This window comes from Terrapene carolina, unplaced genomic scaffold (genome assembly GCF_002925995.2).
Source record: "Terrapene carolina triunguis isolate 2854851 unplaced genomic scaffold, T_m_triunguis-2.0 Scaffold210, whole genome shotgun sequence".
In the NCBI taxonomy this organism is placed as follows: domain Eukaryota; kingdom Metazoa; phylum Chordata; order Testudines; family Emydidae; genus Terrapene; species Terrapene triunguis.
The window spans coordinates 14,970,878-14,995,284 of NW_020664561.1; the positions used below are offsets into that span (position 1 = coordinate 14,970,878).

General features: G+C 50.6%; 1 protein-coding gene across 3 annotated transcripts; it reads right to left on the reverse strand.

Annotated features, from left to right (window-relative positions):
• Positions 1–659: 659 nt before the first annotated feature.
• LOC113407238 (neutrophil cytosol factor 2-like) lies at positions 660–24,407 on the reverse strand. Of its 3 annotated transcripts, XM_026655515.1 has the most exons (17): positions 24,165–24,407; positions 23,131–23,213; positions 22,329–22,437; positions 20,522–20,656; positions 19,688–19,795; positions 18,637–18,696; positions 17,147–17,190; positions 15,394–15,535; positions 14,119–14,175; positions 13,337–13,408; positions 10,699–10,716; positions 10,451–10,471; positions 7,251–7,270; positions 6,702–6,830; positions 6,510–6,621; positions 4,036–4,207; positions 660–799 (listed from the first exon to the last, which is right to left on the reverse strand). In XM_026655515.1, exons 1-17 carry the CDS (start codon positions 24,336–24,338, stop codon positions 702–704), a joined length of 1,554 nt encoding a protein of 517 aa, XP_026511300.1. In that variant the 5' UTR covers positions 24,339–24,407; the 3' UTR covers positions 660–701. The 3 variants fall into 3 exon arrangements, with proteins under 3 accessions (XP_026511300.1, XP_026511299.1, XP_026511301.1); XM_026655514.1 differs by lacking the exons at positions 7,251–7,270; positions 10,451–10,471; positions 10,699–10,716 and adding an exon at positions 7,572–7,618 and having other exon boundaries at positions 6,702–6,853; positions 13,330–13,408; positions 14,113–14,175; XM_026655516.1 differs by lacking the exons at positions 7,251–7,270; positions 10,451–10,471; positions 10,699–10,716; positions 20,522–20,656 and adding an exon at positions 9,036–9,064 and having other exon boundaries at positions 6,702–6,840; positions 13,326–13,423.

Here is a 24,407-nt window from a genome sequence, read left to right on the forward strand (position 1 = left end):
TGGGGAAATCGTCTCATAAAAAGTGTAGGACACCCAATAGTGTAAATGTCAGTGCAGAGACTTGACAGTAACTTTATCCATAGCTCCTGTGCTACCACAAGGGATAGTAGCTCTGATATGAGAAAAGGTGCCTTCCTAAGGGTTTTGAGAAATCCCAGCTGCTAGTCAGTGAAGGTGAAGCACTGAAAGAAGAGCCATTTTATTGAATGATGGAGCAGAAAAAAGACAGTCATGTTGGAAGGGGGAAAGGGAGAAGTAGGGTTGTGGAGGCTGACAGTCAGGTGACTAATGATGTGGCAGGATTAACCTGTCCTGATCCTTCTCTCCTGACTGCCAGCTCCTTTTACATTCTTGCTGGCAGTGCCATAAATAGACCAGTACTGCCCTCTTTGAGAAGCGGATTCCTGATTCTTGCCAGAGGCAGAATAGATGTGGGGAGAGCTGCTGCTTCTCAAGTGGTCTAAAAGCACAACTGTTCAGGCAGGCCTGAGTAGCTGGTCTCCGTGCTGGGAGATGGTTCATAAACAAGGTGCTAACTGGGACATGTTTAAATAAGAGCTGGGGCAAACCAAAAGGTGAAACAAAGAAAATTAAGGCTTTTCTTACACATGAGGGTAACATTTCTGTATACAATGGTTAATGAGAGGAGACATCTTAAATGCTACTGTTGCACGTCCTGGGGTCCTCAGGCTTCTGTGGAATTAGATTTCAGGGTTTTCGGCATCACTTTTTTGAACAAAAGCTCGGGGGAAAATGCCCACCTTCCCCTTGCACTGGCCTTCCAACCACTCTTCATTCACTAGAAGATAAAATTACAGGGAGACGCTTTTTTCGCTGTGGATAAGTTTATAAACAATGTCACCCCCCACAAACCGAACAGTGCCTAAGAGCACCGTTAAGCTCCTCAAATGGGTAAATAGATGTGCTGAAAGTCAGACAAAGACGTGGTTAAAGAAGAAGGAACTGAAGGAGCCAGTGGACAGACAGGATGCACAGCTGCGAAGGCGCAAGTCGGAGGTGGCAACAAAGAATAAGCTGCAGAACTGGGAGAGACCGCAGGTATTTCTGAAACCACGGGAAACAAGCTTATAGAAGGAGTAAATAGAGCAGTAAGGCCTTAGGCAGATAGGAAAGAAAGCAATCTTGCTTTATATTTTTTTAAAGTAAAAAAATTAATTCCTGGGACCTGAGGACTGACTGGAAATGTGGAAGGGGAGATTATAAAAGTAGGTGGACGCAGAAGTATTATCTTGGATACTATGGTGATGGGCACTAGTATGAAACCCTGAACGTCTTCCAGGTAAAATCAATAGCAATAGTGAAGTCTCTGACTCTCTCTCCCTTTCTGAGGAAAAAACTGATCTTCAGTGTAACGTTGCAGCCAGTACCAGGCCGAGGCACAAAGGACAATAAGGGGAAGCTTTTCAAAGGCACAAAAGCCCTCTAAGTGCCAAACTTTCAGTGGGATTTAGGCACCAAACTGCCCTAAGTTCCTACAGACCGAGTTCTGGGGGGGATGGTGGCCCTGTATAAAAGACGATGGAACAAACTTAAGGGGCAAAGCCAAATATGGTGTGACCAGAGCCTGGAACCCTTAGAGCTGCAAGCTGTCACTGGTCACATCAGAGAGTACAAACCAGAGCAATAGAGATGAACGAAAACCAGCAAGTGTCACGATGAGAACAGCAGCTGAGGCGATGATGCAATGAATGGAGTGTTTGAATTTCCAAAAAATGAATGGAAGGAAGAGCCAGCTTTTCCAGGCAAGGACTCTTAGCTCAGTGAAGAGAAGCAGCAGGATCACAGGGCATTAGAGGGCTTTATCCTGTGCAGTGCAGGTGCCATCTGGGGTATATAAAAGCAAGGCAAAAGAACCTGAGTGGGACAAGGAGGGAGTGGAGGAAGACAAGACCCTTCATTAATGACAGAACCTCTGTACAGCCACCAAATTATTCCTGCCTTAGAGCAGGCATAAGATCTAAAGGTCATATATAGCTACAGGTCTTGTATACTGAGGGATTCACTAAAACCCATCTCTCCTGCCATGCTCATTCTCTGCCAAATCCGCCCCTCTTCCAACCTGAGCTCTTGAGGCAAGGGAGTGGGCACACCGGTTCAGGGCAGAGGTCTGAGCCTAGTTCTTATCTGTGCCTGCTGTAGTCTATTCATAACTGCACTGGAGCATACCAGCCTTGTCCTCCCTCTGTGCTTCATGCACAGACTGAAACAGTCAAGGCCAAAGTATCGCTGCCAGCAAGGCCCACTGCACATCCTCACACCCCATAAAGCTTGAACTGTCCTGGAAACACCATGGACTGGTATTGGGAAGGATCAAAGGTTCATACAAAATTCTATCCTAAACCAATCACTGCCAGAGAACAGTGCAGCGAAAAAGGAAACTGATTAGGAGAGGGCCTGGGGAAATAATTGAGTGGCTTTGTTCCAAAGGTGGGGGGTGATAGCAGGGGCTGAAATGGCCACCCTGGTTTTTCCTTTCTTTCAAAAAGGAAAACAGATGTTGAGAAAGTGATTAACAAACTAGCATGTCTCAAGCAGGATAGAACTCAAGGCCGTGTGAAGTCGGCTGAGCTTGGACGTGTAGTGTGTTTAAAAAAGAAAAGGGCAAAAACCGGTGTGGCAGTATTTAATAGGTGTGGGACAGGGCTGCTCTGAGGTGGATTGGAAAGGGAGGCCTGGTAACATCCAATACTGTTAAACCTGGAAATGAGGGTAGAACTGGAGGATCGGTGTGTGGGCTGAACTTTTGCTGGGGACGACTGGACTAAAGCCAAAGCTGGACTAGAGAGAACTAGAAACCATGTATAGACCCTAAATCCTCCTTAGCCTGCTGCTTCATTGGGTTAGTCAATTGACTGAAAATCCTGCTCACTTCCTGTGCAGCACATGGGACAGAAGCTGCCCTTACCTTAGCACAGTGGTCGGCAACCTTTCAGAAGTGCTGTGCCGACTCTTCATTTATTCACTCTAATTTAAAGTTTTGCGTGCCAGTAACACATTTTAACGTTTTTAGAAGGTCTCTTTCTATAAGTCTATAATATATAATGAAACTATTGTATGTAAAGTAAATAAGGTTTTTAAAATGTTTAAGAAGCTTCATTTAAAATTAAATTAAAATGCAGAGTCCCCCGGATCAGTGGCCAGGACCCGGGCAGTGTGAGTGCCACTGAAAATCATCTCGCGTGCCGCCTTCGGCACACGTGCCATAGGTTGCCTACCCCTGCCTTAGCAGGTTTGATCCTAAGGCCTTGTGTATGGTAAGAAAATTTGCAACAGTGTAAACAAATTGATGTAGTTACTGGTGCAATTTTTTTCTCTGTATAGACAAGGCCTAAATGGGGGATCTCTAGAGTAAAGGGAACCAGGGACTCATCTTGCAGGTTTCAGATTAAAAATGCCCATCTCTTGGAGGTGGGAAGGAAGGAAGGCATCTTTCTTATCTTCTCCCACACTTTCAACCTGCAGGATTTGAGCATTATCCCCACAGCCCTAAGACCACACCCAACAGCCTCTAACCAAGCTTCTTTCAGCAAGCTTGTATTACTGCAAAGACCAGCGATGGTAAAGTGTCACACGCAATGCTGGCTTTTGCAGCAAAGGGATTACTCTCTGCAGGTTGGAAGGTAGAGAAGCCTGGGCCTCAGCCAGGGGTGCGGAAGCAGCTGGAAATAGGGGAGTTCTACTGGTCTCGCCTGCTTGACTCAATATGTGGCTGAGCCGACAAAGCACAAAATGCAGGGTAAGAACAAACAGATTGGGGAAGCAGCCGGAGAAGTTCTCAACTGACTCATCTATGCCCAGCAGAAAGGTGACTTGCTGAAGAGCTACTGTTAGATAACAGCTGGCTGAATTAACTTGCAAGGATTTTTTGTCATGGTTTTTTTGGAGGAGCTGGATATCCAGGACACCCACTGAACTCAACGGGAGCTGCTGAAGGTGCTCAGCACCTCTGCAATCAGGCCAGTGCTCCTACCAGAACTGGGGGGCCCAGTCCAGGTCCCAGCAGCATAAACCTACCTTTGGATAAAACGAGTATCACATCTCCTGCCTGGAACTCCAGGTCCTCGGGCTGGATGGCTTCATAACTGTATCGAGCTACCACATGGTTTGCTTCCAGCTGTTGTGGTGGTGTCTTCTGGGTACCCTCCTCAGCTTGGCCATCTTCCCCTCTGGGTAAATCTTTGTCTCCCTAATACAGGAAACAGCCTGTTGAGATGCCGCTTGGTGTTTCCTTTAATATGCATGTCTATGTAAGAAAAGCTACTGACTGAATTTCACAGGAGGAGCTAGCAATGCTCTTACACTGTAAGTTTACTTGTGTGTCAGATGAACTGTGTATGTCTTCCTCTATCCAGACAGACCCATTTGGTAGTTCGTGGGCAATGTAATTATCCTATATCTTATCTACTGTACCTACGGGGGGCGCTGTGGCCCGAAGGCGGGGGGAGGGGAATAGAGTGTGCACTCTAATGCTTTGTGAAGCATGCTGAGGTCCTTGTGTGAACGGCATCACAGAAGTGTAAGATACTAGGAGTGGGACTTGGGCCCTTCTAGGTTCACTTGTAGCCAGAAGCCTGGCTCCCAGGCTCCTGCTGTGAGATCAGCCCAGGACTCAAATAGCCAGTGAAGTGGTGGGCATGGCCTGCACTCACTGATCCTCACCTGGTACAGCTGGGTCGAGGGGGCTGAGTTTGTCTCCAAGGCAGGAGCAAGAAATCAACAGCTGGCCCACCAGGGAATCTACCCATGCATAGGGGTCAAACCCACCCAACCTCCCTGGGAAAAGCATCCATTGCCAAAGCCCCTGAAGTGTCAACTGCCCCCCGCCTCCGCAAGGCTGCACTGATGTGACAGGAATGGCTTATGGGGAAACACGGATGGGCATTGCTTCTGTCCCCCTCTGACGCTCTGCAGTGTGCGCGCTCAGGGGGTAAAATGCCTCTCCGAGCTGTTCCTGCAGCTCCAGCAGCTGGCTGAGTGCAGCAGGAGGCCAGGCTGTCCTTTGCAGGACATTCGATCACCACTGATATGCCTGGGTTCAAAGCCAGGCTTCTCTCCACCCTTGCACTGCTCATCAGAGCTAGGTTGTGCCCGCCTTTGTGTTTGATGGTTACCTAGGTCACCAACAGATGCAGGGCATACAGGGCTGGGTGCCTCAGTAGCTTGACTCATTTCACTAGAGGACTGGGGTTGTACACGAGGTCAAAGAAAGGTCTGTGCAAAACCAAAGGAGAATGAAGTTCTCTTGCTTGGGCCTTGCTGCTCCCCTTGCTCAGCACAGGTACCTGCACCACCATTCTAGGGATGGGATGAAATCTGGAGTGGAACTGAGTTCTTGGGGAGGCAAGTGGAAGAGGGCTCGGAAGGACCCCCACCACCAGAGAAGTTTAAAGTTAGAGCCTCCCGCAAGGGCTCTGGCATTCTCTGGAGGCGCTGTCTTTAAAAATTCAAACCAGCCTCTGCACTTAGCCACTGCTGGGAGTGGGATTGCTGGGGGGCTTGTTCCAGGGAGCTGCCACCTGGCCCCCAGCACACTTTGCAGGCTTTCACCCCAGCAAGCCTTTTGTTCCTAGACTTTCACACAACCTCTTCCCGCTTAATGGGCTATCCAGTCCTTGAGAGACGGCCTGTGCTGCGCCGAGTGTGATGGTCCCCTTTGCATTTGGGACCCAAGTACAGCAGTGGCCTGGGGTGGGGTGTTGCAGCCTGTGAAAGACGGGAATTGCAGGGTAGGTACGGTGGAGAAAGGAGCTGATCGCTCGTTTTGAAGGGCTGGCTTCTTCGAGATGCCCCCCTGCACCTCTGGCCCTGCCTTCCAGTTCCTGGTAGCTGGGGAGGGATGGGCGTGGGCTTGTCATACAGGAGCCCAAATCTGAATAAATTGGGCCCAAATTTAGAGGTGAGCACAAGCTGATACAACTTCTAACTCCCTGCCCCAGTGCACACTACCCCGGCTCAGAGTCATTCCGATTTAAGTGGTCTCTCACCCATGTAATGCCCTGTCATGCACACAGCCCCCCTCTCCACCCCCACACACTCACACCACCTCTGAATGCCCCACTGATTCCAAGAGAGTCCATGCCAGCGTAACTGGCCAGGAGACAGGAATGTACCAGACTGCATCTACTTTAGCAGACACCTTCTGGGTCCCGGGGTGTAAGTTACACCAATGGGTGCTACCTCAAACACACAGGTTCTCAAACTTCATTGCATAATGACCCCCACACCCAGGCTGCATATTTGAGGGCCATGGGGAGTTTTACACCACTTTACATAGCACCTTTGAGTTTGGCCCTCAGCTCTGGATTTACCACATTCTCTCTATTACTGTCCCTCAGACTGAATGACTTTCAAATATCATATTTGAAATATTCTTAAATACTGTATTTCTCTCCCAAATTCAGCCAGCAGGAGTCCCTGCTGATAAGCTAGGAATGCTGGTGCCAGAAGCTGTCCACAGTCAGCGAGCATTAGAACCCAGGGTTACTGACCTCTGTGACGTCGCACCACAGTGTCAGGCAATAGTCCTTAGCGTGACTCCATACTGTCTTCATGCTGTCCTCGCTCAGAGTTACCAGCTCCTCACTCTCTGCAGGCCGGTACCTGTGCCATACAGGAAAATTCGCGTGAGACCAGAAGCTCCCTGAAGATGAGGATGATGCTGAGACAGGGCAATAGCTCACCTCAGTTTTGTATGCTCTGGTGTGAGCTCCAGTTTCTTGCACACCGTGTCCAGGAGTTCGCTGTAGTTGATTCCAAGCCGGACTGGTATTGCTACTGTGTACTTGTAATGCACCTTGAGAACATATGGGCTTGAGGTAGCTGATCCTGCATCCTGCAGGGGAAAAGTAGAATTGAACATTGCAAGCTGCACCACAGAAGCCTTATTGTATAAATACAGGTAGTTATGACTCATTAAAAGACGAGGAATGAGGCCTGCAAAAATCAGGGGGCTGGCATGGAAACAGAAACCTTTCGTCTCTAAGCCACTGGTTCCATTCTGACGCAGGTCACCAGCAGGGAGTCTTAATAGCTTTTCCAGCAGATAAGTGTCTATGTCACAAAAGCCACCATCACAACTAAGGCTTATTGGCAAACACGGTGGCAATTCTAGGAGGGAAGCCAAGCCACTCTTGACCACTCTGAAAGCAATTCACTCTGGCCAGTCAGGGCACGCTAGTGCAGATGGTGTGAGAGAGACTTGCATTGCCCTGGCTGTGCAGGGAGAGGACAGAGGATACCTCTCCAAAAGCTACCCCAATCATTAACTTACCAGCACAGTAAAAAGTCAAAGGATGTGCTTGGATGCATTGACAGTCTTAGATCCTGCTGTCCAGCTGACCCGCAGCCTGGCTATTACTTTTCAGAGAGGCTATTAGTATAGAAGGTGACAAGCTCAAAAATGTTGCTGGTTTTACAGCAGTTGCTGGTTCTGCAGCACTTGCAAAAGCGCAAACATTCACCCCAAGGTACAATAAATGCTTGTGTATATGGACAGTATGTATTCCCCCTTCAGTGGTTCCTCTCCACAAGCACACAGGGACATCCATTACCTTTGCAGCTTCTTGCTGCTCTTTTCCAGAAGTACCAGGACCGTGAGCTGAATGGAGAGCAGAGGAAAAAGTAGGTGAATGAACTCTAAGCAGATAACTATTGTCACTCTCCATGCAAATATACGCTCAGATTCATGGCAGCCCCCTCACCCCACATCTCTCATTACATCAAACAGTGACAGATAAGCACATTAGCTTGTTGCTGCTAAAATGAGTGAAATCATTAAAGTGTCATTAGGTTTTGCCGTTAGCACCTCATTGAGATGAATGGAAGCAACCCAAATTTCTATGACTCAGGCCAATAACACTGCACCATCTACACCTGATTTCACATTTTAAATATTATTTTTGCAACCATAGGGCATAGAGACAGTATTTTTTTAAAACATAAAAGCACAAATTGCTGGGTAACGTAACATAATCTGCACTGTGTGGCTATTCGTGTGGCTGAGTGAGCTCCTTAACCACTGGATAGTGCACCTAGCAGAGGAGGTTGGTTCACACTGTAACAGTGGATGAAATTTGTCAGACTTGCTCAGGGTTCAGTTTATAATGGTCTCTCCGAGAGGCTGAGGACTTGACAAGACACTGTAAGTTCCAGCACTAATGGTAGCCAAGTTAGCGCAAGTGGCAGAGGTCTGGATTTTTAGAACGGAAGGGAAGTTAGACTCCCCGTGTTTAGACTGATAAACTAATGATCATGATGTACAAACATGTATGCAACTCTCGTCTCTCATACCACTTACAGTCTCAGCTCAGGGTTTTGGATCTGTGAAGATCTGTTAATGTGTGGACTGGGAGTCAAACCTCCTGGCTTTTGTTCCCAACTCTGCCCCTGCCTTGTTGTGTGACCTGGGGCAAGTCACTGGGGAGTTCCCATAACTCCAGGTGCTCAACACTTTTCAACTGATCTCTCTGTGCATCTGTTTCCTTCTCTGTACACTGCAGATAACTCTTAACTCACAGGGGTAAGGTTAAACTCATGGGAGCAGATCCTCAGCTGGTGCAATTGAAGTCAATGCAGCTATGACAGTTTATGCCAGCTGAGGATTTGCCCCCTGGTTTGTTAATGCTTTGACACTGGAAGGCATTACAGAATGGCCAGCGCACCAGGGTATTCAATATGGTCCCACTGCGAGATTTGTGCTCGGTTTTAATGATTTTGCTGGGCTACAGAGCCTGCTGGATGTGAAGGTTCCCTGAGCCTTCTGACCCACAAAGGGCTAATTGGTGTGGCTGTCAGCTCTGCTAGCATTGGTGAATGTTACTCTGCTAGTGTCTCTGAAGTACAGATGACTGGAAGAAAGGAAGTCTTTTTTTCTGGGAATTTTTAAACACTGCAGACATTTTTAGGTTTTTATGAAAAATTTAACAAATTGTTGGAAAAACTGGTAAATGCTCAAACTAACTCTCATTCTGAAAGAGTGCCATTCTTGGTCTTTTTTCATTTAAAAAAAAAAAAACTTTCATCCATTTCTTTAGTTCCCTCCTTTCTGAAGGTGGCTTTGTTTGGCCGTGGCCTTTGAAAGTGATTGCTCTGTTCCAAACAAGACAGCCAGCTGCCAGTGTTGTGTCCCTGTCCGACACCTGATTATGTTCACAGACAGCTGTGTCTGGCTCTAAAGCAAGTTCAGATGCAGCTGTTTCCACCTGCCCCAAGCCACCATCCAACCCAGTGCAAAGTGGCCCCTCTGCTGACAGTCTGAGCAGAGGGCAAGGAGTGACATGGTAGAGGTGGTTCTCCTGCTCAGGATGGAAGCCCCGTTCCAGAGCCTCTGCCTACCCTGCTGCTCCTTGGTTCTGCCTGTTCTGGGGCCATGCAACGCTTCATTTACCAGCACAGCACTGCCCACGATCCAGTTCAGACTAGGGGATTGGTGACTGTTCATTGTCAATGCTTTATGGGGAATTGGCTGTCAATAGCCAGGATCTTGCAGGCAGTGGCTAATGACCACTTAGTTTAGAAGTAAGCTTAGGTGTTTGTTTCCTGCTCATGTTAACCTTCGGAGACTAAAAAGCTTATGCCACTTCAGGAGTTGCAGCTTCTTTAGAGGGCAGGGGGAAATTAAAGTTATGCTGGATATATGAACAGGGTTAAAAGATTTAGAACATAAGACTGGCCATATTGGGTCAGACCAATGGTCCATCTAGCCTGGTGTCCTGTCTTCTGCCAGTGCCGGATGCTTCAGAAGGAATTAACAAAACAGGCAATTATCAAGTGATCCATCCCCTGTTGTCCACTCCCAGCTTCTGCCAGTCAGATGTTTAGGGACACCCAGAGCATGGGGTTGCTTCCCTGATCATCTTGGCTAATAGCTATTGATGGACCTAACTTCAGTGAACTTAGCTAATTCTTTTTTGAACCCAGTTATATTTTTGGATTTCACAACATCCCTGGGCAAAGAGTTCCACAGGTTGACTGTGTGCTGTGTGATGCGGTACTTCCTTATGTTTGTTGTAAACCTGCTGCCTGTTAATTTCATTGGGTGACCCCGGTTCTTGTGTTATATGAAGGGGTAAATAACACTTCCCTGTTCATTTTCTCCACACCATTCTTGATTTTATAGACCTCGATCATATACCCTCTTAGTCATCTCTTTTCTCAGATGAATAGTCCCAGTCTTCTTTAATCTCTCCTCATATGGAAGCTGTTCCATACCCCTAATTTTTTTTTTGTTGCCCTTCTTTGTACCTTTTCCAATTCAAACATTTTTTTGAGATAGGGTGATCAGAACTCCACACGGTATTCAAGGTGTGGGCATACTATGGATTTATATAGGGGCATTATTATATGTTCTGTCTTATTATCTATCCCTTTCCTAATGGTTCCTAACACTGTTAGCTTTTTTGACAGCCGCTGCACTTTGAGTGGAGAACACATCTTCAGGTTCCCTGAAGACCTCTGCTAAGACCATGAGTCAATGTAAAAAAAAGTCCCTCAGCAGAGTCCACTGAACATAAGAACAGCCATACTGTATCAGACCAAAAGTCCATCTAACCCAGTATCCTGTCTTCCGACAGTGGCCAATGCCAGGTGCTTCAGAGGGAATGAACAGAACAGGTAATCATCAAGTGATCCAACCCCTGTTGCCCATTCCCAGCTTCTGGCAACAGAGGCTAGGGACACGATCCCTGCCCATCCTGGCTATTAGCCATTGATGGACCTATCCTCCATGAATTTATCAAGTTCTTTTTTGAACCCTGTTATAGTCTTGGCCTTTATGAAGAAATACTTCCTTTTGTTTGTTTTAAACCTGCTGCCTATTCATTTCATTTGGTGACCCTTAGTTCTTGTGTTATGAGAAGGAATAAATAATACTTCCTTATTTACTTTCTCTACACCCATCATGATTTTATAGACCTCAATCATATCTCCCCTTAGCCGTCTCTTTTCAAGCTGAAAAGTCCCAGTCTTATTAGTCTCTCCTTATATGGAAGCTGTTCTATGCCCCTAATAATTTTTGTTGCCCTTTTCTGAACCTTTTCCAATTCCAATATATCTTTTTTGAGATGGGGCGACTACAACTGCACTCAATATTCAAGATGTAGGCATACCATGGATTTATATAGAGGCAATATGATATTTTCTGTCTTATCTGTCCCCTGCTTAATGATTCCCAACATTCTGTTCGCTTTTTTGCCTGTATAATTGGGATTATGTTTTCCAATGGGCATTACTTTGCATTTATCAATACATTTACATTTGATCCTGATCCTGATCATCCAACTGCAGGCAGCCATCCAAAATTGCATCAAATGAGGCCAAAGATGGTAAGCAGTTTTTTGCTGTCTAATACAGGGGTTCTCAAACTTCATTGCATCACGACCCCCTTCTGACAACAAAATTACTACATGACTCCAGAAGGGGGACCAAAGCCTGAGCCCGCCCGAGCCCTGAACCTCAGGTGGGGAGGACCTGTAACCTGAGCCCCGTCACCCAGGGCTGAAGCCCTTGGGCTTTGGCTTCGGCCCTGGGCGCAATGGGGCTCGGGCTTCAACTTCAGCCCTGGGTGGTGGCGTGGGGCTCAGGCTTTGGCTTCAGTCCTGGGCCCCAGCAAGTCTAACACCACCCCTGGCAACCCCATTTAAATGGGTCACGATCCACTTTGGGGTCCTGACCCACAGTTTGAGAACCGCTGGTCTAATAGAAAAGCCATTCCAACATTAGAACCCCAGATTAGGATCTTCTAGGGTGCCAACAATGTCTCAGATCTGGTCATTCAGACACGACGCTCCCCACGAGATGGTTTCAAAGGGTTTGGAATGAACACGCTCACTCATCCTCTTCTCCTCTCAGCCTCACCCTCCACCAGCCTGGCCAGCTTTAAAAAGTGTTAACCACTGTGTCTTAGCACAGCTGAGTGCTTCTGGTCCAGGTCCAACAGGGCTGCTAGCAGCTGACGCCTTACAGCACACAGCTGCTTTCCACTCTGGGGTCAGAGGATGCTGTCTTTGGGCTTGGCAAATGGGACAGTTTCACACCTTCATTCAGCAATTGGAGCCCCCTCCTTCTCCTATCAGGCAAATGCTGGAGAATAGTGTGGAACTGGGGACTCCAGCAGCTTGCAGTGAAGTCAGCCACTGCTGCTGCAAACCCAGGTCCATCTTAAATGGCGCAACATACAGTAACAGAGCGTACAGCCCCAGGAAAGGCAGGCAGCAGCCTGCTATGGGATGGTCTTGTGCTGATTTCCCTGCACTGGGAGGTGAGTGAAGTGGGTTTAGTTCTCAGCTCTGCAACCTTGGACAAGATACTTAATTTACTCTGTGCCTCAGTTCCCTTTCTGCAGGATGGGGACAACAGCAACTCCTTTGTCTGACTTGTCTATTGAAATAATAAGTAGGGAGTTCGGGACTGTCTGTACAGCACCTCGCACAATGGGCCCCTGATCTCAGTAAGCGCCGCTCGGCACTACCACATTACCGATTGTTCTCAGTAACAGTGTCTGAGTGTGCGTACACTGGGGGTGCAGCATTCATCACAGTCCAGACAGCCCTTAGCCAGGCACACTGAGGATCTTTTCTTCTGAGGGAGTAAAATCAGCCTGACTGTCCATATGAGATGGAATTGAAGGTTCAAGCAGCTTTTCAAACACGGCCCTCGTGCCCCCTGTCCCAGCAGCACTGAACAAGCAGTGGGAGTCTCTGAAAGCCCAAGCAGGGGCCAAATAATTTGGAGCAGGGTTCAGAGCCCTGGGAGAGAAGCCCACATTTAAAGCTAAAGCAGCAAGATTGGGTCTAACAGTCCCAACTAACCCCTCAAAGGCAGTGAGTGTCCACAGCGGGCAGCCTGCAAACCACGAGCATCTTCCTCCCAAACACGCCCCGCTTGTACCCAGATGCTGTGCCAGCTCTGGGCCCTGACTTTGTACTGTTCCCCACCAGTGAGACAGGATTTAGGGGGGGAGGTTCTTAAGTGTCCACGTGATTTAGGAGCACACTTTCAAAGTGCTTCCAAGTGACCTGAAGGCTTGTGACAATCCAACCCTCTGTTCTTCTAGTCCATCACCAGCGCTGTGCCATAGAACACTACAAATGACTGGCCCCTGCTCTGGCCGCTCTCTACTGCTCCAACAGCAAATAAGGGCCACACAAGAGCTGCAGCTGGCTGGGACGAATTCCCCCAGGGCAGATACAGCAGAGCAAGGGTATACTGGGGGCTGCAGGAAAGAGGGGGCACACCATCAGATAGGGTGAAACTAACACCGAGTGCCTGTTCCCACCAGCTCAGTGATCCCCAGGTGCGACGGTCACTGACCTGGTGCTGGAGACCTGGGCTTTTCCGGAGCGGTGGAACTGGGTGGGGCAGGGATGTCCAACTCAGCAGGGGTTTCCTCCTGTGAAGGATGTGACTATAGTTAGTGTTACTATCAGCCGGGGGCAGCACTGGGGAGCTGGGGCCCTGCTGTCCTGCGTGTGAGATTCCCTTTTAGTACACCGGGCAGAGCTGCTGCTTTGGGATCTTGGGTGGTAGGATCTGGGCCTCGCATCCCTGCTGGGACTCACTGGCCACAGGGATCTTGGAGGGGTGGTTTGGGTAGCCCTAGCTCAGCTCCCCACCATGTGTGATAGTGCTGCAGTGCTGGGTGGTACCCCTAGGGGACAGTGTGTGTATGGAGGGAACTGCCTGGCAGAGCCTCTACGTCTCTCAATCCATTCAGGTCCTGATGGAGAGCAGGGTGATGAAACACTCGGTCTCCCAGCAGCGCAGGCAATCCCTGGCTACCACACTATGGACCATGGGATCCGCATCTGCCGAGGTATATGGACATTCATGAAGGTGGGGTGCCTTGGTCATCCTGATTTGGGGGAGTCCTTGGTGCTCCAGGAGCAATTCATGCAACCCTCGTGACCATGCAGGGCTGGAGAGCATGAGGCAGTGGGCGCTGGGGGGGTGCTGCAGGCAGGTGCCCCTGCATACAGTAACAGTGACAGCGCTGTAGGCTCTGGTGAGCTGCAGCATCATTCTCCTGGTGTGAGACACCACTCTGCTGGGAAATATCTATTCCAAAGGGGCTGCTAGTGTGCCAGTCTGGCTTACCCGGACCTGCGGCTGGTTCTGGAGCTCCACGGCCTCAAGGTAGTTACAGGGGACAATCCCTTTCTGTGGGGAGGGGAGACACACAGACAAAAGCAGGAGTGGTTAGGAGGAGACTGCGACAGCATTACACATTAACATATGGGTAGAACCACAGGCTGGGAAGGAGCAACTCAACCATGCCCATCAGTCTGGGGGTCTCCTCTACACCTGTAGCCTGGAAGGGCAGCTGCTGCAGAGTTTAGATTTGTTTCTTGTGGCCTCTTCCAGTTCAGAGAGGTGTCTGAGCAGCCTAGAGCTGAACCTACTGTCCCAGGAGGAGGATCATCTAAGAACAGGGAGCATGCCCCCCTGCATGGTATCTGATCAGATAGCAACCAATCTGCTCTTGGTGGCCTTTCTCAGACAGCTTGCACTTCTGTGTCACGAAGCTAGTGTGGGCTGACACAGCTTGGGGCTAGTGCCCGAGACTGCTTTCATGTGAGGGATCTGGCTGCAGGTGCAACCTCAGGGCTCTTGCACTTTGGGGTGAGGGATGCATCTGAGGGCAAGGCGGGGCTTGGATGGCCTTTTGAAGGTCACTAACAATTGATGGGGGGAGGTGCTGAATGAGACCAGCTGTACAGGAAGGAAGTGTGGTCAGGCCTTGGAGGTGAGAGCCCAGCATCCCCTTCCTGGCTCTGCCACTCGCTGCTGCTTCACCGTGGGCAAGTCATTTTGTGGCTTCCGCTTCCCCACCTGTAAAACAGGGACCTCCCAGGGGTGGCGTGATGGGTACTATTAAAGTGCATGGGGTGCACTGTAGAAATGCAGGGCCGAGGGAGCAGCTAGCGGGGATGCAAGGAACAAGCTACGGATCCCACAGTGAGAAGGTGGGTCGAAATGCCCTGCAGGGGCCAGACAGCCTGAGGTGGGGCTGGGGCGGGTGAGCAAGGCAGTCTGTGCTCAGATGCTGGCTGATGGAATTAGAGGATGCCAGGAAACAGCTCCCTCAGGTAGCTGTAGCAGGGAAGGATCCTACCAAGCCTAGAAACATGTCTGTGTTTGCAGCACTTTGCAGGCTGCAGCGAGGACCCTAAAACACATGGGTCAGATACCAGGCCCCAGCAGAAAAGCAATGACATACAAAGCAACCCAGCAAACCCACCCAGCAACTCGGGCCTGGCAATGCCCCATAGAGGTCAGTGGGGGCTTTGGCATTGCCTTCAATGGAGCAGGAGCAGGCCCTTAGCAAGTGCCAGCACTGGCCTGGCAAAGCCCACGTGTGGAATGGGCTCTAAGTACCTTCCCGTTGAACATAACGGTGGCCCAGTTGTCCTTCCCCTTCGTCAGGACAAAGACAATGTTTCCCGGCAGGACTTGCAGCTCCTCTGCGGTCTCGGGCGTGAACTCGAACAGCACACGGTGAGGCTCCCCTTCCAGGGCCCTAGATGGGGAAGCAATGGCTGGGTCAGCTGGGAAGAGTGCTGCCGCCTTCCTTAGCTTTGTCTTGGATCTTTTGTTCTCCTGGGCCTCTCCCCTCCTCCCTCTTTTTCTAGTGGCTGAGGCTGTCACAATCACTATGTCAGAAGAACATCGTCCTCCCTCACCCTATCTGCTCATTTTACCCCATTAGCTCTGCAGTGGGAGAACAGAGAGCTGGATTTTGGCCCGATGCACCCCTCACCGTGGTATCGAAGCACCAAGTACATCATCCCCATATACCTCCAAGCACTTTACAAAGCAGGTAAGTAATAAGTATCATTACCTGGCTCCATTTTATAGATGGGGAAACTAAGGCACAGAGTGGCAAAGTGACTTGCCAAAGGTCATTCGGGAGGTCAGTGGCAGGGCTGGGAAGAGAGCCCAGGACTTCTGGCTCCCGGTTTAATGCCCCACACTGCCTCCCATAAGCAAACTAAGAGCTGATTGCACAGTGTCCTCCAGGCGCTGATATGAGAGGCAGCAGGAATCCTTGACTCTGGGAGCCCGGGCGCTGTTTGAGGGCAGTAATGAAACTGAGCATTTGATCTGCAGAGGGAGTGCCTGGGAACTGGAGTCGGTGAAGGAATAAATATGGCCACCCCACAAGCCCTTTCTCTGAATACAGCCAGGCTCCTGTTTCCCTGCTTAAGCCCCTTGTCACTTTAAGCCTTTTATCTATGGCAGTTTTCAATGTGTGGCCTTTCACCAGAGGGAGCTGCAGTGTTTTTTCAAGGTGGGAATACAAGCACTGTGGCTAAGGAGAGACGAGGAAGGCGAGAGCAATCCTGCCTCTCTAGTATCAGACCAAAACGCGCTGTAGGACTCCTGGAGACAACTGAGGGCCTGTCAGCATCCTGTGCTCTTCTGCAGCGTGTCTTCATGCTGCCTGGGGATAGCTCAGGTTAGGAGAACAGGAAACCCCTCTGCTGCTTCAGCACAGTTGGTACGTAAAGCACGAGGCTGGGGGAGCTCAGTTATACAGAGTAAAGAGCAGCTGGCCGCAGCACTCTAGTAAAGAGCATGTGGTTTTCCATGGCACTTCAGGGAATCATAGGTTGAGCCCCTCTGAAGGCAGAACTGCATATGATTGCCACTAAATTAGGATGGAAGTTGCTAGGTTAGGCAAACAGAAACGTGATGTTTGTGCTGTTGCAATGGGGCTAGTGTCTGATGCCATCTCTCATCCTCCCCCCACACGCAGTCTCCTCACTCCTTCCATCGCTCACTCAGACTGCATCCCCAAAGCACACGGGACAGTAGATAGGGAGCTGAACCTATCTGGCATTACAGCTGTAAGTTACCGACTCCTGTTAGGGGTGGCATTGTTCTGAATGCAACCAGCACCAGAACTGGAGGAAATCCAGTATCCAATATAGAGCGAGTGTGCGTGTGACATGGCCAGTCTGGGAGCTGTAACTGCACAGAGCCTCGATACTGGGACAGGTGCTACACACATTACTACTATTCTGCTTTTATATAGGACCAGTCATCTGAGCCTGGTGCAGCACCTTGCATAAACTGATGCCTCCCACCCCCGACTTTGTTTAACTCCCCTAGACTTCGTTTAACTCACCGGAGGATTTCTGGCGTCTTTGGTCTGGGTGGAGGGCCAGGCGTCTGTAAACAAACAAACAGAACCTAAATAATCCTGCTGGTTTCATCTCTCTGCAAAAGGAATCCCTCCAGGCTCCTAACACATCTCTTGCCCTTCTCGGGATGTTTCCTTTCTCCTAATACAGACCAGCAGTTTAATACTGGCAATGGCACGATCTCTGTTCCCTTCTCAGTGCAGCCCAACCCTTTATTTGCCCCCAGGACCATTGCTGTGATTTGGCAGCCAGCTCAGGAGATGTTCATAATGTCACTTTGGCTCATTCCCCTAAGGGTCTGTCTACACTGCAATTAGACACCTGCGGCTGGCCTGTGCTAGCTGGCCTGAGCTAAGGGGCTGTTTAATTGCAGTGTAGACGCTCAGGCTGCAGCCTGAGCTCTGGGACCCTCCCACCTTGCATGGTTCTAGAGCCCTGCTCCAGCTGAGCCCAAACATCTATACTGCAATTAAACAGCCCCTTAGCCCAAGCCCCGTGAGCCCGAGTCAGCTGGCACGGGCCAGCCACAGGGGTCTAACTGCAGCTTAGACAGACCCTAAGAGGCCACAATTTAACCCAGAGCCCATTCAGCCACTTCATTGTTTGTTTTAATATGCAGCACCATGCACTCACCTGCTCATGAATTTCAGCTGCCATCGTGGTGCTTAGCTTTGCTAGGCCCTTCTGCAGCACTACACAATCTCTAGTCTTAAACCAAATCATTTTGGATCCTTAGCCAATTTTACCACCGCTTCCAAGAGCTCTGCTACATTAAATATGGTCATACTACTGAACGGTAGGGAAACGTGCTATCGGCCTCTTGCCATAGTGGGAACGGCCCGCTTATTCTTGCAGTGGAGCTGTTTCAGTTCACAAGAGAACATACGCCTGCTGGCCCTGTGGTTACCTCACTTCCTTGATAATCTTTCAAGGAACTTTAATGAAAGCCTTCTGGTGGCTCACGAGTCTGAACCGGTGGAATGGCCTGAGAAGCAGCAAATGACAGCTGAAGCCCTAGTGGGGAGGTGTGTTTGTCAGGAAACTGAGGCTGGCAGGAGGGAGAGAGAAGGAGGGAAAATAACAGCGGAACCATCCGGGTCTTGTTGGATTTCCTGCAAGTTGTTGAAAATCAGCTTCACACGCAGGGTGTGTGGATGCGACAATCAGGTGGGACTGCCGCATGCGTGGACAGAACCAAACTAGCCCTGCTCTAGTTAGCTTGCATCACAGTGGAAGTGACGCCCCAGCAGCACGGGTTGTACAGTGCCACCCAGGACGCTGGGTGTGGGCTGGAGCAGCTAGCCCGGGCTGCCGCCTGTGCCATCACTGCTGCTGCTGCTGTTTGAGCTAACGAGGTCAAATCTAGCTGCTGTGTCATCTGTGATTGCAGTGCAGACGCGTGCACACGTTCTCTCATTGGCAGCACTTGCTGTATTGTGCTAAGCATGTTACGACGCACCCAATGCTGCCTCACCTGCAGCTGAAGCGGAGCAAACCCTGAAAAACTATCCTTGTCGACGACAGATGCCACGACCTGCAGACAAAGAGGGGAAAGGTCGTTACTTGGTTCTTCTCTGGCTTTCCCCAGCTCCCACTCCCTCTCCTGCCCCCTTGCTCCCACGCTTTTGCTTGCTACTCACTGTAATCTAACCTTCCCACGGCCCTGACTCTCCAGCTTTGGAAAATCCCTGCTAACTGCTCCAATTCCCATGTATTCCTGACCCAACCACCATGGGGGCCGCTGTTCCTCTAGTGGTTCTAACACCCAGCCCTGGTTCAAGACGAGCAGCCGTGTCTTCAGGCTAAACACTTTCAACTGCGCTGCAGGGCACCTGAGCCTGCCCTCTCCCGGGAGTGAGCTCTCAGGCCTGAGCCTTGCCCCTGGAGCACTGCAAGGGACACTGGTGGCTTAAAATTCAGCTATATTTGTAGCCTGAGCTTCTCAAAGCAGCTGGAGACAGCTAGGTTCCCAGCTCCCTTTCAGTGTGGTTTTGGTCCTTAACTCCCTTAGGCTATTTTGAAAATCCTGGCCTTCGAAACCAGACGCCCTTACGTGCATTACTGACAGCCCCTGGGAGCACTGGAGCTGACAGGCTGTTGGTTGGCTGATCTGCTTTGCACCTCAGCTGCTGCTGGTTTATTTTCTGGCTCAGGCAGTGGCAAGGGAACGAATTGGCCATTCGCTTCCCGGTTCTCACGGACTAGGTCAGTGCCGCAGTGTTTGGCTCTCACGCACTGAAGGGGGTCTGAAAACATGGTTGCACACAGGCCAGTTTTCTTGTTTTATTCATGCAGCTTCCAAATTTTAAAATGGATTTCTACTGATTTCCCTCCCGCTACAAGTGGCTGAGTCCCTCAGGGCAGGGACATCTGCAATTCCCTGTTCTCCTCTGTGCTGCCAAGACTCAGCCAATAATAAAGAAGTAGTGATCCCTAGGCAGAGGCCAGCGAGTTGGCTCCTCTGACCCACAGCCCAACTTGAGAAAACAGCATGTTCATTCCTCCCCCTTGGATGAATTTCCTACCGTAGCTTTTCCCAGGTAATCCTTCTTCTCCAGCTGAGCCACTTGCTTTTCATTTGGCCTAAACAGCTTCCCTGGAGGAATCGCCACCGGCTCAAAGAGTCTATGCTTCTGCAGCACACAGAAATCACAGTGCTTTTCAGGGATACGTGTGGAGAACACAGCTTGCTCCAGCATTGCCTGTCTTCTGTCTTTCTGTTTAACTCTCTCCATGTAAACTCAACCCAATTGCCCCATTTGTGTCGACGCCAGCTCCCCCAACCTCACTCAATCCAGCCACCCCCTCCCCACAATCCCCGCTCAATCCAACTGTCCCCTGCCCCACAACCCCACTCAATCCAGCCGCCCCCTCCCCACAGCCCCTGCTCAATCCAACCACTACCTCCCCACAACCCCCACTCAATCCAGTCGCCCCCTCTCCACAGCCCCTGCCCAACCACTCCCTCCACACAACCCCCACTCAATCCAACCGCCCCCTCCCCGCAACTGCCCCCTCCCTGCAACCCCACTCAATACAACCGCCCCATGACCCAGCCCCTCCCCACTCAGCCCGACCACCCCCTTGCTTCAACCCCCACTCCCCACAAAAAAAGCCCACTTGGCCCAACCATCCCCTCACAAGCCCACTCACCTGCAAATCCCACCGTCTACCCTGAAACCCACATTTCCTGCAATATTTCTCAGCTTTTTCTGCTGCTCTTGTAAAGTCTCTGATCAAGGACAGTTTCTCGCCTTCCTGAAATTCAGAGCCTCTCTCATCCCTACGGGTCCCTAGCTTTTCAGTGTGAGCCTAGATAGGAAAAGACCCACTGAGTAATCCCTAGTGTTATTCTTTACCAAGATGGCTTCCATCGCCCTGTCAATCTTGTTGTGCCGGGGCTCAGTCTTCATGCTTATCGCCAGCGTCAGATGCTCTTCAGCTTTTCTCCAGTCCTCCAGCTTGGCATAGAGCAGGGCTATGTTATACAACACCTGCAAGGTCGACAGGGAGCAGAGAATGGGCGATCTCCACTGACCCACTCCCACCGCAGAGCAGTGGCCTACGCCAGAGGGGAGAATGCAGACCTGCGATGGCCCACGTTACTGCATATGGCACCCGCTGCCTGAGGACACTGCTGAGGGGTTTGCTTGTCCTTGCATCCCAAAGGAGGATCCAGAAAGCCTCTCTGAAGGCAATGAGGTGATGTGTGTGTTTGAGGGGGAAGGAGAGGACTTGCTTCTTTTTGTAACGATTCTGCTTCCTGCTTGTAACCTTCCTAACAATGATCACGCTCTTTACCCAAGGGCCATGTGACTTGCCCTCACCAGGACCAACTCATCTCCCTTTTCAGGGGGATTTGGATACAAAGAGAAGCTAGTTTTACATCTCTAAAGTTACCGGTCCTAGTGAACAGTCTTCAGTAATCAACCTCCTACGTCCCTACGCTCTGAAGGCCAAATCCTGACTTTGTCCAGCTCTGTGAGGCAGAACCTGCCCAGCTGTGAACTCCTGCTTTGAATCCTCATGGGATTTGAATCCCAAGGGAGTCTAGGGAAGACGCCCCTTTCCTCCAGGGGTGGTGTCTCCACAATGCCTAATTGCCAGATGATAATCAGTAGGGCCCTACCAAATTCACGGTCCATTTTGGTCAATTTCACAATCACAGGATTTTAAAAATAATAAATTTCACGTTTTCAGATATGTATTTAAATCTGAAATTTCATGGTATCGTAACCATGGGGGGGTCCCAACCCAAAACTGAGCCGTGGGGGGTGGGGTGGTCAGAAGGCTATTGTAGGGGGGTCACAGTATTGCCAGCCCTACTTCTGTGCTGCTGCCTTCAGAGCTGAGCAGCTGGAGGGAAGCTGTTGGTCAGGCACCCATCTCTGAAGGCAGTGCCACTGCCAGCAGCAGCACAGAAGTAAGAGAGGCAATACCATATCATGCCACCCTCGCTTCTGCTCTGCTGCTGGCGGCGGCTCTGCCTTCAGAGCTGGGCTCTTGGCCAGCAGCCGCCACTCTCCAGCCGCCCAACTCTGTCAACTCTGGTCTTCCCTACAATAGCCAGATTTCACAGGGGAGATCAGATTTCACAGTCCATGATGCATTTTTCACAGGCATGAATTTGGTAGGGCCCTAATAATCAGGGTAGAGAGGATGATGTGTCAGGGAAAGCAGTGCTCCCCCGGTCTCCCACAACGGTGGTGGTAGAGGTGGGGCTCATCCCTGACTGACTGACAGAGAAGAGCCCAGGCTGCAGACAGATCCTCAGCTTCTCACCCCAGAGCTGAGTCCCCGGGAAGGAGTGTGGCCCTAAGCCAGCCCTCACTGGTTATCACGAGGTGATCTCAGTCTTTTTTTTAACCTAGGAACCACAATATCATGCACAAAGGATTGTGGGAGTTTGGTCATGGGGGTGGAACTGGTGTTGCTGGGTGAGGTGGGGCTTGTGAGACAGGTGCATGTGCTAGGGGTCCTACCAGCTCTGGGATTTTGCTGCTTTCTCAGCCGCTGTACTGACTGCGTGTCCCCTGGTGACCCACTTCTCTGTTGCACCCACTGGCTGAGTGGCGCTGGGTTAGCAACCCCATTCCTTCACCTCCCATGGGCTTCCCAGCTGCCCTCGCTTGTCTCAAACACTCCCAGCCCCTGCACGCGCCTCACCTCACAAGCAAACAGCCTGAATGGCAGCCCCAGGATCTTGTAGTCTATCAGCAGGTTCCCTCGCAGCAGGGCCAACACCTCTTTAAAATCCTCAATGGCCAATTCATAGCTGTCGAGCAAAGAAAGGTGATAATCCATCAGGGCACGACTCTGTGCTAGTCTGGCTGCCTGTCAACCTTCAAGCCCACAGAGTCCTGCTCTAGCCCTGAGTTGCCCTAAGATGACCCCGCCAGCCCGTAGAATACTAATGGCCTTTTACCATTACCCAAGTCCTGGGGCTGTTTGGAGTCATTCACGTGAGATATGGCTGCCTCAAGGGTCTCAGATGTCAGAATCTCTTGGCACGAGTGCGTCCCCCTCCTCCTGGCCCATCGCAGTTTGCCAGCCCTAGCACTCTGAGGTCTGTGCCTCTCACCTCCATCCACGCTATTTTAAAAGCCACAATCAGTGTTAATAGTATTGTCATTGCCCTAGGCGCTGCACAATGTGAGAGACAGGCCACGCCCTGAAGGTTTTAGTTGTGTGTCTCCCCCATTGTCTTTGTCTTTTGGGGGGGGGTCTTTAAAGACACTGGGGTATTCCCCAGGCTCCCATACCTGTTCTCAACCCACTAGTCCTCTGCCTCTAAGCAAGAGAAAATGTTTAGCTTGGGAGGTGTACCCCAGCCCCAGTTACTCACCTTTGGCATCACAACAGGATTGACTTGCCAAATGACTGTTCTCAGCCAGTTGGGAACCAGGAAATGGCTCTGCCTAGAGGCAGCATGAACCCCCCGATTCTGGAGAGTGCGCCCAACACTTACTTCTCTCTCCTGTAAAACACTGTCCCGCGCTGGAAATAGGCCACGGCTAAGTGCTTGTCACGGTTAATGCTCCTGGCAAACGCCTGCAGAGAGCAGAAGGTGGTTCATACACAGTACAGACAGACTGGCGGAGAGCGGCAGAGGGAGACCCGGCCATTGAGTGCGAGGCTAGGGATCAGGGAGGAGTCCTAGAGCGATGCAGAGCAATGGAACATGCTGTGGAGAGACACTCGCCCTGGGCTGGGGTGAGGCATGAGGGCAGAACCACCAGGGAAGGGGCTAAATGAAGAGTGAATAAGAAAGGGGAACATGGAGAGAAGCAAGACAAGGGAGGGGTTGCCTCCTCCCCCGCAGCCTGTCCCTCTGTTACATGCCTGCTGTATTTCTCCTGACCAGTGTTTCTGATGCCCCAAGTGGAGACCAGAGGTGGTCAGGAAATTGTCGGGAAAGGCCTCTTAGGTCCACGGTGGAATTTCTGGACCCCCCACAGCTCTCCAGTATGGCCAATAGCCGGGTGGTTAGGGCACTCGCTGGGAACTGGACAGCTAGGTTCAAGTCCCTGCTCTGAATCAGGAAAACCATTTCCTGCCTGGATCTTGCTGGGACCCATGCACTAGCTGAATTTCAGTAGGGCAGAAGGAATGAACTGGGCGAACTGATGCACCGTAGTTGTCTCCCTGTGTCTTTCTAACCAGTTGCGTTATCCCTGCATGTTGATGTGTTCCACTCGGGGATGCTCCATATGGCCCCCTACATTGGGGTGTCAATCTCCCCTCCTACTCCCCCCGCCCTGCACCCAGTCTGGCCAGTTTGCCAGCCACCCCCTTGGATTTGTGCTGAGTGCCCTTCTGCATGTCAGGCTACAGATCAAGCCAGGTGTTGGACCTACTTGTCTGCAAGTTGTCCCATCGGCCAGTCTACACTCCTTAGTCGCTCCACGTTTCAGCGGGTCTGTCAGCCTGTCTGGGCTTGTACCCTGTTGTACGTCAGTCAGACTGGCCTGTGAAAAGGGGCCAGTAACAGGAGTGACTCACCTGCTCTGCCTCAGCCAAATTCCCCAGGATCAGGTGGATGCAGCCAATGTTAAAGCAGAGTTTGGAAGGGGGGTTCTGCACTGAGGTGAAAGCATCCAGCGCAGCTGTCCAGTCCTTGCGGTCTGTAGCACACACTCCCTCGTTCCACAGTCGGATGGTCTCAGCCAGAGACATGGTGCAGCAGCGGCCTGCAGTGGAGTAAAGACGGCCTCCCCTGGCTTCAGCCCTTCTTTGCTCTTTACA

Coding starts and splice junctions, on each gene's coding strand:
- LOC113407238 (XM_026655514.1), bottom strand. CDS start 24,338: ATGTCTCTGGCTGAGACCATCCGACTGTGGAACGAGGGAGTGTGTGCT. Junction 15,536..17,146: donor AAGACGCCAGAAATCCTCCG/GTGAGTTAAACG, acceptor TTCCCCATCTAG/GGCCCTGGAAGGGGAGCCTC. Junction 800..4,035: donor GATACTCGTTTTATCCAAAG/GTAGGTTTATGC, acceptor TTTATCTTCTAG/TGAATGAAGAGTGGTTGGAA.